General features: G+C 45.9%; 1 protein-coding gene across 3 annotated transcripts in view; it reads right to left on the bottom strand.

The window, feature by feature from the left end:
- LOC147734754 (aldo-keto reductase family 1 member C3-like) overlaps positions 1–11,634 on the bottom strand; it is a 230,388-nt gene extending 218,754 nt beyond the window's left edge. For all 3 annotated transcript variants that reach the window (XM_086953031.1, XM_086953032.1, XM_086953033.1), the window contains exon 1: positions 11,477–11,634. In XM_086953031.1, the coding sequence (XP_086809157.1) occupies positions 11,477–11,617 (141 nt within the window). In that variant the 5' untranslated portion in view covers positions 11,618–11,634. The remainder of the gene's footprint in view (positions 1–11,476) is intronic.
- Between the last annotated feature and the right edge of the window lie 3,574 nt (positions 11,635–15,208).

Below are 15,208 nucleotides of genomic sequence, written 5' to 3'. Positions count from 1 at the left end.
TTTATAGGGGAATAGCGTGGGAAGTAATGTATTTATAATTAATTAAATAATAAAAATGATTTAATTGTATTTAATTAGAATTCATTGTTAATTACTTTTTAATTGTTAAATAATTATTTGTTAAGTTGTAATTAATTTGTATTAATAGGTAATTATTTGTAATAATGAAATGTTAATTACTAATTTTAATAGGTTAATTATTAAATTATATTAAATTGGTAATAACGTTTAATTATTTTTTTATAGATATTAATTTATATTTTTATAAATAATATATGAAGTATTTACTTTCCCTACTGTTGCACTCTTGGGAGTGGGAATAGTAATTTTTACCCCTACGCTATCCAACGCTTTCCCTACTGTTGCACTCTTTGGAGTGGGAATAGTCATTTTAACCCCTACGCTATCCAACGCTTTCCCTACTGTTGCACTCTTTGGAGTTGGAATAGTAATTTTTACCCCTACGCTATCCAACGCTTTCCCTACTGTTGCACCCACTGGAGTGGGAATAGTAATTTTTACCCCTACGCTATCCAACGCTTTCTCTACTGTTGCACCCACTGGAATGGGAATAGTAATTTGTACCCCTACGCTATCCAACACTTTCTCTACTGTTGCACCCACTGGAGTGGGAATAGTAATTTTTACCCCTACGCTATCCAATGCTTTCCCTACTGTTGCACCCACTGGAGTGGGAATAGTAATTTGTACCCCTACGCTATCCAACACTTTCCCTACTGTTGCACTCTTTGGAGTTGGAATAGTAATTTTTACCCCTACGCTATCCAACGCTTTCCCTACTGTTGTACCCACTGGAGTGGGAATAGTAATTTTTACCCCTACGCTATCCAACGCTTTCCCTACTGTTGCACCCACTGGAGTGGGAATAGTAATGTTAACCCTCACGCTATCCAACGCTTTCCCTACTGTTGCACTCTTTGGAGTTGGAATAGTAATTTATACCCCTACGCTATCCAACGCTTTCTTTATTGTTGCACACACTGGAGTGGGAATAGTAATTTTTACCCCTACGCTATCCAACGCTTTCCCTACTGTTGCACCCACTGGAGTGGGAATAGTAATTTTTACCCCTACGCTATCCAACGCTTTGTCTACTGTTGCACCCACTGGAGTGGGAATAGTACTTTTTATAATTCTGCTATCATACGGTAATAATATTGGATTTTATTTAAATATATAATGTTACTATATATATATGTTTTAACAAATATGATAGTAATTTTTTTTATAATTTTCATTAATTATTTAATTATTATAAGTTAATGTAATTATTTGTAAGTATATTTTAGTAATTAATTTTTAATATTAATTTAATTTAACACTGTTTTTAATAAAGTCGATATTTTTGTAAACTATATATTTGTAAACGATATTTTGTACTCAATATTTTTGTACTTACCTGTTTGTAGATACAAACTCGATATTATGTCTGTCAATATTTTTTCCTCGATATTGTTGCTAGTCGATATTCTGTACCTCGATATTATGTCAGTGATCCAGTTAGTACATCTAATTGTTTAAGATGATACTTGTTAAATAAAATTATGATTTCAAGCACGGAACTGGGTGTGCTACTTTTTATCTTTTTGAAACTAAGTTGTGATGTATTACTTTCCTATATTATCAAATGTAAGGTTGAGGAGGTACTGCACTTATCAGTAAACTTCACTACTCTGAAAACCCTCTCTTGTCCTAGCACTTACATAATTCTAGCACAATGTTAATCGCTACGGGTTGGAGATGACAGACTGAGATTACTTACTTACTTACTTATGCCTACTCCCCTCCTGCGATATAGGCCATCATTCAGGATTCTCCTACCATATCTGCCATAGGCTTTTCTTTCAATCTGAATCTAGGTGTAACCCATCTTCTTGCAGTAAACCTCGAGGCCTTGACGCCAGGTGTTCCTTGGCTTGCCTGATTTCCTTTTCCCTGGAGGGTTCCAGGTCAGGACTTGCCTGGTGGTGTTTGGTGTGGGCTTGTGGAGGAGGTGACCTATCCACCACAGCATTTTTTTATGATTTCTTAATGAGCAGGGAGTTGGAAAGTCTGCTGCCATAGGTCGTTGTTGCTGATAAGAGTTCGGCCCATGGATTTGGAGGATTTTCCTCAGACAAGTGTTGATGCAGGTTGGAACTTTGTTCGGTGGTGCTCACTGGTGTCCTCTACGTTCCTGCTCCATGCGGAAGGACTGATTTTATGTTGGTGTTAAAAAGCCTGATCTTGGAGTTCCAGATCTTCTTTATCTTCTGAATGAAGACTCTTGCCTTGACTTTGGCATCTGAGATTAGTGGTAAATAATAAAGACATTATATGTTTTGGGTATGTGAATTTGAGGGGTTTAGTTAGCCATGCTCACATGACAAATGTATTTGTCTGTAGACGAGGTGAGCTGCTGCGGGGTCCAGTGACGTTACACAAAGAGAAGTGATGAGAGGCACCTGAGTTAAGTCTCCCATATCTCACACATATTAGTTGACGTTTGGCTGAATGATGGTCTGATAAAGGGTTAGGAGCCCAGAATGGTGGCCCGCCCTTTCTCCGCAGGGGCTTTCCTTACTGAATCTCAAAGAGCCAGCTGCTGCATGCAGTACAGACCACCTCCTGTAAGTGCATGTCTGTGTGTGTTTTGCAATCCCTGACTGTGCGCAAACAGCGGTAATCTCTTGCCTGGTTCATTCAGGGGCAAAGGTCGGACCATACCAACTCAGTTCTTTCCCATGGGTGGCATTTGTGTTCACATCTGCATAAACACTCTACATAAGGCCTGCAAACTTTCCATCGCTCAACCGTTGTTCAGTCTCCAAACACTGCCCCAATTCTAGAAATCTCTGGCGCAGGCAGCATTGGCGCCCTGTAGCTTTGCTATAAAAAGGGATTTTGTAAACAGTCGTTGACAATGATTAAACCTGGTGTTTTGTCTCTGAGTAAACAAACTATCGACAGCCTGACTGTATGCAGTACGGTCAGCTTACGGGAACACAACACTTTGCTTGGATGTGAACTTGATATTAATGTTTAGCTGCGGGTAATCTATATTATCAAGTTGTTATATAGGGTTTAATGGATGGCAAACAAAGTTGAGGGGCAGTAGGTTGCCAGAGAAACAAGCACTGGCAGCAGTACGGCAGCGAGCAGTCGGCCACGCTGCCTGCCCCTGGCTGTCTGAAGCACCTGTACACTGTGCCAGTCCAAGGCAGGCAGCCATGCCCTGGCTTGGCTCTTCTGCACATACCCCTAGTGCACCACATTTGAAATGGCTGTAGTCGCCTATGTGAGTTTGTCTGTACTCCCCCCTCCTCCAGTGGCCTCCTGAGGGTGCCTCATACTGTGCCAGTCCGAGGAAAGTAGCGGCGGCCTGCAAGGGTTCTTCTGTACACACGTCCCTAGTCTAAGATAGGAATGCTTTGAGTGAGCCTTACTAACCTCCATACACCCCTACATGCCCCCGTAAGCACCCACATACTGTGTCAGTCTAAAAAAGGAGCAGTGCCTTGGGTGAGTTCTCCTACACGGACCCCTGGTGTCTCCCTAAAGCACATTCACTCTGACTTAGGAAGGTGGCAGTGCCCTGGGTGGGTTCTTCCGCACATACCCTCGGGTCTATCTAAAATAGCGCCATGCTGTGCAAGCTAGACTGCTAGAGGAATGCGGCAGTGCAGTGTGTGACCTCTACTGGCAGCCGCCCTCCACTCCCCCAATTTCTCCAAAGCAGCTCCATTCTGTGCCAGTCTGAGGAAGGCAGCAGTGCCCTGGGTAAGTTCTCGTAGCCTGCAGAGATCCCCCAAGAGTGTCTCTGAAGCAGTTTAATGCTTTGCCAGTCTGAGGAAGGCGCAGACTCAGTCCCCTGTGTAAGTTCTTCTGTGCGCAGTCCCAGAGTCCCTCTAAAGAAGCTTCATGTTGTGCCAGTCTGAGAGTGTGGGCATTCCCCTGTGTGAGGTTGTCTCCACACCATGTGCCCCACTTATGAAGCCTCAAACTGTGCCAGTCTGAAAGTGCATACCAGAGGACGCCTCGCGGTCGTTACGGGGGATCCCTTTGGAGAATTTCGCAGGACGGTCCTATCAAGACCGACCTGGCATCAATCCTTTTCATCTTTCCTGCATAGACTCTACATATTATTTGGAGTCACTGTGGATTGTTTGTACTAGAGATAGACCATCTTGTTCATTGTAACCTATCCTTACATTTGATTGGAATTATCTACTTTGATGACTCGTGGCTTTGTACTTCTACTGATTTCCTTTATGGGATCAGTAGGACCAGATATGGAATAGAGAAACAGAAATTTTCTTCGTGCAACTATGAGGTGCAACGAGACTCACATATCACTCACTGAGCAGTCTTTATTCCTGAAGCTATTATATTCAATCTAAGCCCTGAAGAAAGTCCCCGGTGTGGGACGAAACGCGTTGGCTGTGTGGTGCTTCATTTATACTCTTGAAAATAAAAGATCTGAAACTCAAGAAACTCGAGATTTATTGTATAATATATAATGCATATTACAATTTGTGGTGCACCTTTGCTGTTGTGAATCCTAAATTGAATTCCCTAGGGAATAGGCGCTGTTGCGGTGGGTGCCATTCAGTGTGCACACAACCCTACATTTAATTCTTAGGGGAAGATACATACATAGGGTTATTGTCAGTTAGGTGCTGTCAGGAAGAAGGTACATTCGTTTGGCCGCTGTTGTCTTAATACCCCTGGGTGATATTGTCTTCACACGGTGTGCCCCACTTACGAAGCCTCAAACTGTGCCAGTCTGAAAGTGCAGGCATACCCCTGGGTGATCTTGTCTCCACACGGTGTGGCACCCTTATGAAGATTCAAACTGTGCCAGTCTGAGAGTCCGGGCATTCCCCTGGGTGAGCTTGTCTGCACACAGTGTACCTCACTTATAAAGCCTCATACTGTGCCAGTCGGAGATAGAGGGCATTCCACTGTGTGAGCATTCTGCACACTGTGTGCCCCACTTATGAAGCCTTAAACTGTGCCAGTCTGAGAGTGCGGGCATTCCCCTAAGGGAGCTTGTCTTCACACCGTGTGCCCCACTCATGATGCATCAGACTGTGCCGGTCTGAGAGTATTGGCATATACCCCTGGGTGAGCTTGTCTGTACACCATGTGCCCCACTCATGAAGCCTCAAACTGGGCCAGTCTGAGACTGTGGGCATACCCCTGGTTGAGCTTGTCTGCACACCGTGTGCACTATTCATGAAGACTAAAATTGTGCCAGTCTGAGAATGCAGACATTCCCCTGGCTGAGCTTGACTGCTCACCGTGTGCCCCACTTATGAAGCCTCATACTGTGCCTGTCTGAAACAGAGAAAACACACAAGATGATGGACGGAATGTTGCACAACGGCAAAACATTCACCCCCAGTCACAGATCTGGGTTTAATCCATCGGTATTTTGCTCACCAAGCCACCCCAGTTCAGACATGGCCATATGCAAATCAGTCTTGACCCTGTGCCTCATGGGAACAGTCCAGCCCGAACTGCCAAGCCATGTCTTTCCTGGACTGGAATCAAGCATCCTAGGACCGGTTTCTGGCTATCAGCCATCTTTATCCAGGATAGCTTGACTCCAGTGGCTTAGTGAGCAAGGAACCCCCGTCTGGGCATACCTTTCCCACATAGGGTGAACAGCAAAACACACAAGATGATGGACGGAATGTTGCACAATGGCAAAACATTCACCCCCAGTCACAGATCTGGGTTTAATCCATCGTTATTTTGCTCACCAAGCCACCCCAGTTCAGACATGGCCATATGCAAATCAGTCTTGACCCTGTGCCTCATGGGAACAGTCCAGCCCGAACTGCCAAGCCATGTCTTTCCTTGACCGGAATCAAGCATCCTAGGACCAGTTTCTGGATATCAGCCGTCTTCAGGCAGGTTAGCTTGACTCCAGTGGCTTAGTGAGCAAGGGACCCACGTCTGGGCATACCCTTCCTACATAGGGTGAACAGCAAAATACACAAGATGATGGATAGAATGTTGCACAATGGCAAAACATTCACCCTCAGTCACAGACTGGGTTTAATCCATCGTTATTTTCCTCAACAAGCCACCCCAGTACAGACATGGCCATATGAAAATCAGTCTTGTCCCTGTGCCTCATGGGAACAGTCCAGCCCGAACTGCCAAGCCATGTCTTTCCTGGACTGGAATCAAGCATCCTAGGACCGGTTTCTGGCTATCAGCCGTGTTCAGCCAGGATAGCTTGACTCCAGTGGCTTAGTGAGCAAGGGACCCACGTCTGGCCATGTCTGAGACAGAGGGCATTCCGCTGGCTGAGCTTTTCTGCACACCGTGTGCCCCACTTATGAAGCCTCAAACTGTTCCAGTCTGTGAGTGTGGGCATTCCCCTGGGTGATCTTGTGTCCACACTGTGTGCCCCACTCATGAAGCCTCATACTGTGCCAGTCTGAGAGTGCGGGCATTCCCCTGAGTGAGCTTGTCTGTACACCGTGTGCCCATCTTATAAAGACTCCTACTGTGCCAGTCCTAGAAAGTCAAGCTGCGTCCCACCTATTTGGCCAAAAGAATTACCATCAGATGCCCACAGTATGCTTCTTTCAGCCAGTTGTTTCAGGTAAAGTTCTTATCAAAAACACCCCAAAATATTCCATAGTTAAACAGAACACTATTTTGGTATTAAGAGGATCTTTTAGCAGTTTGGTGCTTTTTAGGTCTCGGCTAGCGTAGGCTGCGCACATGCGCAGTCTCGCTGGCGAGATATAATATCTTGGAGTAGCTAGGTTAAGCCCTGCCCCTCTTCTTCATTAGCTGGCCTCCTAAACGGTGGCCAGCCATTGGAGAAGAGGTCCCAGTGACGACATTCTTTCGATCTAAGCCCCGTCCTTTTCGGATTGGGGGGAGTGTTTTTTAGTTTTTTTCTACCCTCTTCTCCATTGGCTGGAATGTAAATAACAGTCAAAAACACGCCCGTTGTTTATATTCCAGCCAATGGAGAAGAGGGTAGAAAGAAAGTAAAAAAAGAAGCCCCCAGCCTGAAAAGGACATGGACTAGTCTGGCAGCGCTCTGAGCTGTGGCTGGGGTGGGCGGCTGTGGGTGTCTGGCTTCTCCCCTCCCTCCAGTGCTGCAGCATGGCAGCTGGTTGCTAGGATGACATCATCGCTTCCACCCCACTTCTTCTCCTCGCTGATGAGAATCCAACAGAGACAGAGGCTGCAGCCATGGGGCTCGGACGGGCGCACCGCCAGCCTCCCTCCCAGCTCCCCACTCGGCACCTGTAAGTGGGAGCTCGCCGCAGAGGCGCTCTGACACAGCCGTGCTGCGCACCGCTTTCTGGGACTGCCCTTCTTTTGCAGTTACACCTTGGTTTTCTCTTACTTTTGGGACATCCCCCCCACTCTACCCCCGGATAACTATTGAAACATACAAAAAAGTTGAGGAAGGTCAGAGAATGGGACCAAGAAGATGTGGCGCGCGGAGCCGCAGGGCGCTGCTGCGGGCCACCGCTGAGGAGGAAAATGAACGAGGAAGAACAGCCGGAGGAGTGAGTTGGGGGCTCGGGCAGGAATGGGTTGTGTGTTGTGGGTGGGGGTAGGTGGTTGGTGCATGGGATTTCAGCCTTCAGGGCTCACAAGAGCTGCTGCACGCCCCCCTGCTGCCGTGTTTACTTCTGCAGGGCTCGCGCTGGCGGCTACACATCAGTTGCTACCCAGGACCTAACGGGGTTGCTCCGGTCTTGGCAGGGACACCCCCACTCCCCTCTGCTGTACCCTTCCTTGGCATGGACCATTTTAACAGGGGGAGGTAGGGGCTTCAGATTTTAGGTGTAATCAGCATTTCCTTACACTTTGGAGTTTTTGAGCCTTCCCCGCCCCCCTGCATTGTCGAGCTTGCGGCGGCCGAGGCTCGGGACATCCCCTCTCCCCCTGCGTCAAATGGAAGCGCAAGCGTCTGCCATTTTTTTTCATAGAGTCGCCTTCATTTGCATACAGCATTTTCCATTCATTAAAAAAAAGAGCTGCCGTGCGCCGCTGTTAGGGAGATGGGTGCACTGCGTGGAGGAGTCCGTGGTCTGGCCCAGCGTTGGGCAGAGAGGCCTGGCTAGGTGAGGGGGAGTTGCCAGCCGCCTATAGTATGAGCAGATGGCCTCTCTTCCTGCGCGCTCAGTCTCTTGGTCGGCAGGGTGAGGCCCAAGACTGCCCAGCCCCGAGCAGGCCTCCTAGTTACTGCTGCATGGGCCGCCTAGCTCTGAACAGTTCTAAAAAATACGCTTGTTCACACTGCCCTTTGAAGCTCGTAGGACGAGAAATGACAACTCTGCTTCCACGCGAGTCCTCCAGCTTCTGATGCGCCCCATATCCCTTTTTAGTGAGATTTGGATAGCCATGAAATCCCAATATGTCAGTCTAAAGAGGGGCAGTAAGCTTTAACACCTATGTACTTTGTATGAATAAGCTCGTAGTTGTTTTTTTTTCTAGATTCTTATACTTTGAAAATGAGTATTGCGGGACTACCTGTTTAAAATCACAAAACTTTACATTGGTTTCTCCGAGTTTTAAACTGTGCGGCCATAGGTCTGTTGCTCTTAAGGTATACTCAGTTTTTCCCCCACTTCCAATATAGGAAGGAAGGCTGCAATATGCTTTAAATGCACATGTTAAGGAAAGCAAAACCTATGCAAATAACGACATTAAAGTCTCTGTAGTTTATACAAAGTAAGTGTGAAATACGTATTGCTGAGACAACTTTTCATGTTGCCTATGACCTTAACATTGTGCCATCTACCTCATAGAACGTTAGAAAGTGAATGTCAATCCCCAAGTAAAGTGCATTGAGGAAACTGGATTTCTGAACTATTGGGAGAGCAAAGTAATAAGTAAACAGTCATGCATTCCAGTCTTCCTTGAGGAGGGGTGGGGATCCTAATGGTAATATACCATGACGATTTATGTGGAACTATCAAATACTCAGTTGCGTTTTGGTAGAGTTATTAAAGCTTGCATTTTCTGTAAATACTATAGAAGAACTCAACCAAAGGTTGTGTCGGTACTGTAGCAATCTAGTAGGATACGTTTTTTTTAATTTTTAATAAACTTTTTTGATCCACGCTGCCTTAAAGCATTTCCTGAAAACACATATTAGATCTTTTTTGCCGCTTAAGCCTTTTCGGACGCCCTTGTTCTGTCGTTGTAATGTTAACTAACGCCAAGGATTTCATGCAAGTACTCCTAAGTTCAAAGTTCCTTAGCACAGCCCACGTACCAGCCCGGATTCTGGGAGATGATCAAGTTCGCATGGATCCAGTACGTCAGCGTCCTTCTGATATTCCTCTGTGTTTTCGAATGAGTCAAAATCTTTGTTTTCCAAAACCAAGTGCTGCGAACCGTGCCAGTCCTGCCAGGCCCGCCGGCATCTTTGTATAAACTGCACCAGAGCTGAGAGGCTGCCTACGGCATGGCCGAGTCACCAGGCAGACTCGTTCCCTGGAAGGCAGCCTAGCCTCTGGCATCTGCATGGGACTTTTGGAATTTCTCTACATCCTGTGAGCGCTTTAATTGTGGGGTTGACTTTATTCTTTAATCAGAAATTACAGGTGGCCCTTAGCACCTACACCCAACAGACAGGAAAACCGTTCACGAGGGCAACATACTTTAAAAAAATGCTAATTAACAGAAAATGTACCAGAAGTGGTTACTTTTGCAGTTTGTAAATTCTTGTGAAAGTACAGTTATGATGTTAAATATAATTGCTTAATTGATCACACACTCTTCAAGATGCCTGCAAGTAACTAAATAATTTGAGTGATCTGTACCACACCCCCTCACCCTCCCTTACCCTCACACCCCCTCACCCTCCCTCACCCTCACACACACTCACCCCCTCACACCACACCCCTCACCCTCACACCACACCCCTCACCCTCACCCACCCTCACCCCCTTACTCTCGCACACCCTCACTCACCCTCACCCTCACACACCCTCACACCCTCACCCTCACCCTCACACCCCCTCACCCTCCTCCCGTCACCCTCACCCCCTCACCCTCACACACCATCACCCTCACACACCCTCACCCCCTCACACCCCTCACCGTCACCCACCCCTCACCCTCACACCCTCACCCCCCCTCACCCTCACACACCCCCACCCTCACACACACTCACCCTCACACCCCCTCATCCACACCCTCACACCCCCTTACCCTCACACTCTCACACCCCTCACCCTCACACCCCCTCACACACCCTCACTCACCCTCACCCTCACACCCCTTCACCCACCCTCACACACCCTCACCCTCACCCTCACGCACCCTCACCCTCACACACCCTTTCACCCTCATACCCTCACCCTCGCACCCTCACACCTCTGTGTGTGTGTGTGTGGCTCTGTGTGTGTGGCTCTGTGTGTGTGGCTATGTGTGGTTGTGTGCGTGGCTCTGTGTGTGTCTCTGTGTGTGTGTGTGGCTCTGTGTGTGGCTCTGTATGTGTGTGGCTCTGTATGTGTGTGGCTTAATCTCTCGCATTTGCGAGAGATTAAGCTATTGGCATTGTAAATGACAATGCCATTTATTTATCTGTTTTCAAAACCAACACATAAATATCAATTTTGTTATTTACAATGCCAATATCTCTAACTTTTGCAAAGGCGATACCGTTGCATTGTAAATGCTTGTTACGTAAAGCAGTGAAGTCTCAGTTTTGTCTGTGTGGTCACTTGTTGAATTGGTGACAACAATAAACCCTTCAACATTCTGTTCTCTATGCGGGCCTGTGCTGCTGAGTGTGTTTCTTTACAGTACTGCTTTTCCGAGGAGTGGAGAGTGCGAACATGGGCGGTGGGGGTGTCTGGCATTAATTTGTGAATGGATGAATGACCGGGCACATGCATGGATGAATGGGGATGTGATAATAATACCTGCCTCCTGCAGCGACGTGAAGACGGCGACCTACAGCATCATCCCTTGGTAGTGCATGCACACTCGTGTGATATCAGCCATTCAACAATCCAAGCGACCATTCATCACTCTCGTGCATCTATGCAGACCTTCTCCCTTTCGTCCACCCATCCATCTGTAGATGTATTGACTCACTCATTCATTCACTGCCCATACACAGACACTCCTTCCTTCGCCCAGCCATGTTCATGTGTATTCAATCACCAGTTCATCCATCCGTGCTCTGATCCTTAAATGTAGTCCCAACATCCATCCATTCACTTTGCCACTCTCCACACTCCCTCATCCGTGCACTCATTCATCCTCCATCCATCAAAGTTTTCAAACATACTCACATTTAAAAAAAACAGATTTTGCCAGGGTTTAATTCTTGACACAACGTAGGCGGTTATGACTGGTTTGCTGGGAAGGATGTTACACAAGGACACGCAACTTCACCTCACCCGCCCGAGTCTCAAAAGATGCCCACCAGACACCAAGTGCAAGAGAAAGAGAGGCGCGCATGGCTTACGTCTTTCGGGGCATGGGTGCCGAGGCCCAGGACTGGGATCCGGTTTCCATCATTCAGTGTTTGGAAGGAATCCTTGCTGAGCGCCATGGCCTCTCCGCTCTCGCTGCTGACACAAAGGTTGAAGCTGCTTGCCTCGTGCATAAGAGCTCGAGCTGAGCAATGCTCCTCGTAGCTGCCAAGGGTGCTGACGGTGGGAGGGACTGCAGCAGGGCCAAAGGAACATTGACACAACATAATCTGCAGGCTCCAATGAAAGGAGGGGAATCCATATCCGCGGAATGGAATTCGCAGTCCAGAGTAGCTGGATGAAAGTGTTAAGAGTCTGGGACGCCCCAGTCCAGCATGAGAATGCTGTTCCACTGAGGCCGGCCAAGGCGTTGAGCCACAAAGAATGTTGCAAGTCCAAAGAAGTAGAAATCCATCTATTCCGGTGTTAGATTTAGATTTTCTTTTTACTGTTCGCTAAAGCAAGCAAGCACTGGCAATGCCAACTGGCTTGGCTGATCACTGTATGAATGAAAGTGCCTTCTGTGTCATTGATGGGTTTAGGCCCTTAATAAGTCTTCATACTTGCATCCTGTCACTCTTTTTTATAAAGGCACTTCAGTTGGCCTTCACAAGGAAAACAAAATGGATCCAGGCTTCAATACTATAGGCCACATTCAGAGAACTATGACAGAGGAAAATATTTACCCTGCCCAGACACATGCAGGAAATCATAAGAATGGCCAGTGGAATGTTCTTTGAAAATATAAGGCACAATTGTTGGGATGTGCTGGGGAGTGTGGAATGTAGGGTGAGGCGTGCTAGAATTCCCTGCTATGGAAGGGTTCGGCCTGCAGTTGCCGCCGGGACTTCAACATTGGAAGAGAATAATTAAACAAGCTCCTACCCAAGGCCGTGGATCATGTCTTCCTTTTACTGGTGGCGATCCAGTGTTAAAGTTCCATTCTGATGCTGTGTTGCGAATTTCTCCATTGCAGTTATGTTATGTTATGTTATGTTATGTTATCGGAGCTTGTAGCGCACACGGATACTCCAGGGAATGTTCCGGCGCAAACCACGAGGAGTGAAGAGTGGCAGGCTAAATGAAGAGGAACGTTTTCAGTCTTTTTTTAAATAAAGAGTGGGGCCCTATATGCTGTGAAGAGCAAATGGAAGCAAATTCCAGGCTGAAGCAGCTCTGAAAGCAAGGAAGCTGCCACCCATCCTTTGCAGACGAAAGCAAGGTATATGGGCTAGAAGCTGAGAGGCTGAGCAGAGCTGATTTGCTGGAGTGTAGAACAGAAAACATTTCCTTAGATCAGAGGTCTTCAAACTTTTGTAGGTTGAGCCCCCCCCCAGCTGAATTTTTTTAGATGTTGGGCCCCCCCACCACCTGACAGAAATTTCTGGAATCTGGTACACTACATAATCGACTGCCATGTGCATATCACGGGCCATATTCGGCAAATAATGTTTGACACAATAAGAGTGTTTAGTAAACTGCAGGTTTGTGAATGGGTGTGGTGAAATGACAGAGGCTTATTACGCAGCTCAAAACCCAATTTTCCAAGATAGAATGTGCGCAAATTCTTTTTACTAGGATGCTTTGTTTTAAACATGACCTAGATTAATAATAACACCACCAAAATAAATGTGTTGACCCGTTTTGATCTAAAATAAACGTTTTTATGGTTGTTGTATGAAACAAAAATGTTTCTCTGCAAATAGTAATAGACTCTCTCACATCAATCACATTAAAAAGAAATTAAACAAAACTGTATTTTACAAGAATCTGTGTAGGAAGGATTCCAGGCCATCAGGGCAAAAACAGAGCTGCCTCTATCAAGGGAACCCCTGAAAGGCTGGATTGCAGTGCATGTAAAAATGTCCTTTTGTAATTTAGGACGAAAACCTTGATGGGGCACGACATGCCCATACTTGTGTACAGGGGCGCAACTAGACCCAAACTTCGGGGGGGCTAACACTCCCATCCAGGGCTGTCCCTAGCACTGGACGCACATAGTGCATAGGTCTGTTTTGGCCCCCATTTCCTCCTTCTCCCTGAATTTCCTCACTACCACTCACCAACAATGCACCCCATCTCTCTATAGCACTTTTCTGGCAAACATTTAATATTTTTATAGCGCTACTCATAGTTTACCCACACTCAGTTCTTTGATCTGCATGGTACGCATTCTTTATAGCAGGCACATTAACCCTCTGCACATTTTGGGTGGTAGGAGTGCCCAGGTGAGTGCATGGTGAGTTATGCGACAGTGTGAAAGAAGGGTAAGAGGAGTGACTGTAGGGTGAGTGAGGTGACCATTTGTATTTGGGTGCGGATGTAAGTGCAGAGTGGGATAAATGAATGTATGTCAGTCAGTCAAAACAAACTTTATTTGGTTTGTTACAACCATAAAGGTACAATTTACCTCTTATCTTACTAAAACAGGGAAAAATAAAAGCAACAATAGATACATAGCACGGCGGTATCGATAATCATTTTACATCTTGATATACGTAAACTTCAACTATTATTTTAAAAATCGGAGTATTATAACAATTAATTTAAATAAAAACACTTAATTCATAACTATACAACATCTCCTTGATCATGCAGCGCTATTTTAAACACTAATTGTTTCACATTTATTTGATGTCAGGAACTTATGTTATTAGATCTTACTCTGTGCATCTGAGGAACACCTTAACTTTTTGCATATATTTCCCCAGAGCGCAGGCTATATCTAAGTTCTCCATTTCCATCAACAATTTAGCGGCTTGCATCCTATTTGTAATATTATATTTTTTAAAAATCGGACATAAAATCTCCTTTCGTAAATCTAAAAACCACATACAATCTAATAAAATGTGTATAATATTACAGGTAGTGCCTAAAGTGCAAGTGCAGATCCCGTTACATCTTATCATTTGATTTCGAGCTCCATTATTTGCGTAACAAGGGTTTATTCCAATTCTCATTTTTAAGACTTCCCGCCTTAGGTTATGACTTGGTAGCCGGTCCACATACGGAAAGTGTCGGTCGAGCTCCCAGGCAGATGTCATGTGGGCTACCAAGATGTTTTGTGAAAGGTATTCCCGGTCATAAGTGCGGGACATATCGGTACCTTGAAACCTTAGTTCTTTCTTACATATTGTTATATGATCTTGTAGTGGGCAGACCTTCAGATCGAGCACTCTGTATGCATTCCTTATTGATGCTCTAGACTCTTTTGCCCAGGGTAGGTCGCTCTTCGTGATTTCCTCTTTGGCCCACTGGGAAATTTTGAGGAGCTCATCTGTTCCTAATCGCTGCCAGAATCGTACAAGGGCCAAACAGGCGGTTATCGCCCACGAGGTAATTCCCAACTCAAGTCTGGCTGCCTGTACCATGGAAGAATTGGGCAGTACAAACAGGCTTTTTAATATAATTCCCTCCTCTCTATCCCAGGAGGTCTTACTACTTAAGTAGATAACTTCAGCTCCATACAAGAATTGAGGGGGCACCATTGCTTGATAGGCTTTCAGGACCGGTCTGTCCGACATTTCTCCGTAAGTATTATTACATCTTTTTAAACCTTTCACAGAAGCCAATGCCCTCATTTTTAATGCTTGTAAATGAGTATGCCATTTCAGGGAACCAGAAAACCACATTCCCAGATATCTATAATCAGCTACCCTCTCAAGCAATACTGTGCCCAGGTACCAAGAGAACTTTGTTTTTCTCCTACCAAAGCAAGCAATTTT

This window comes from Lissotriton vulgaris, chromosome 1_2 (assembly GCF_964263255.1).
Source record: "Lissotriton vulgaris chromosome 1_2, aLisVul1.2, whole genome shotgun sequence".
In the NCBI taxonomy this organism is placed as follows: Eukaryota; Metazoa; Chordata; class Amphibia; order Caudata; family Salamandridae; genus Lissotriton; species Lissotriton vulgaris.
Note: the sequence above shows the minus strand (reverse complement) of the source record. Positions and strands in the feature narration are given on the sequence as shown.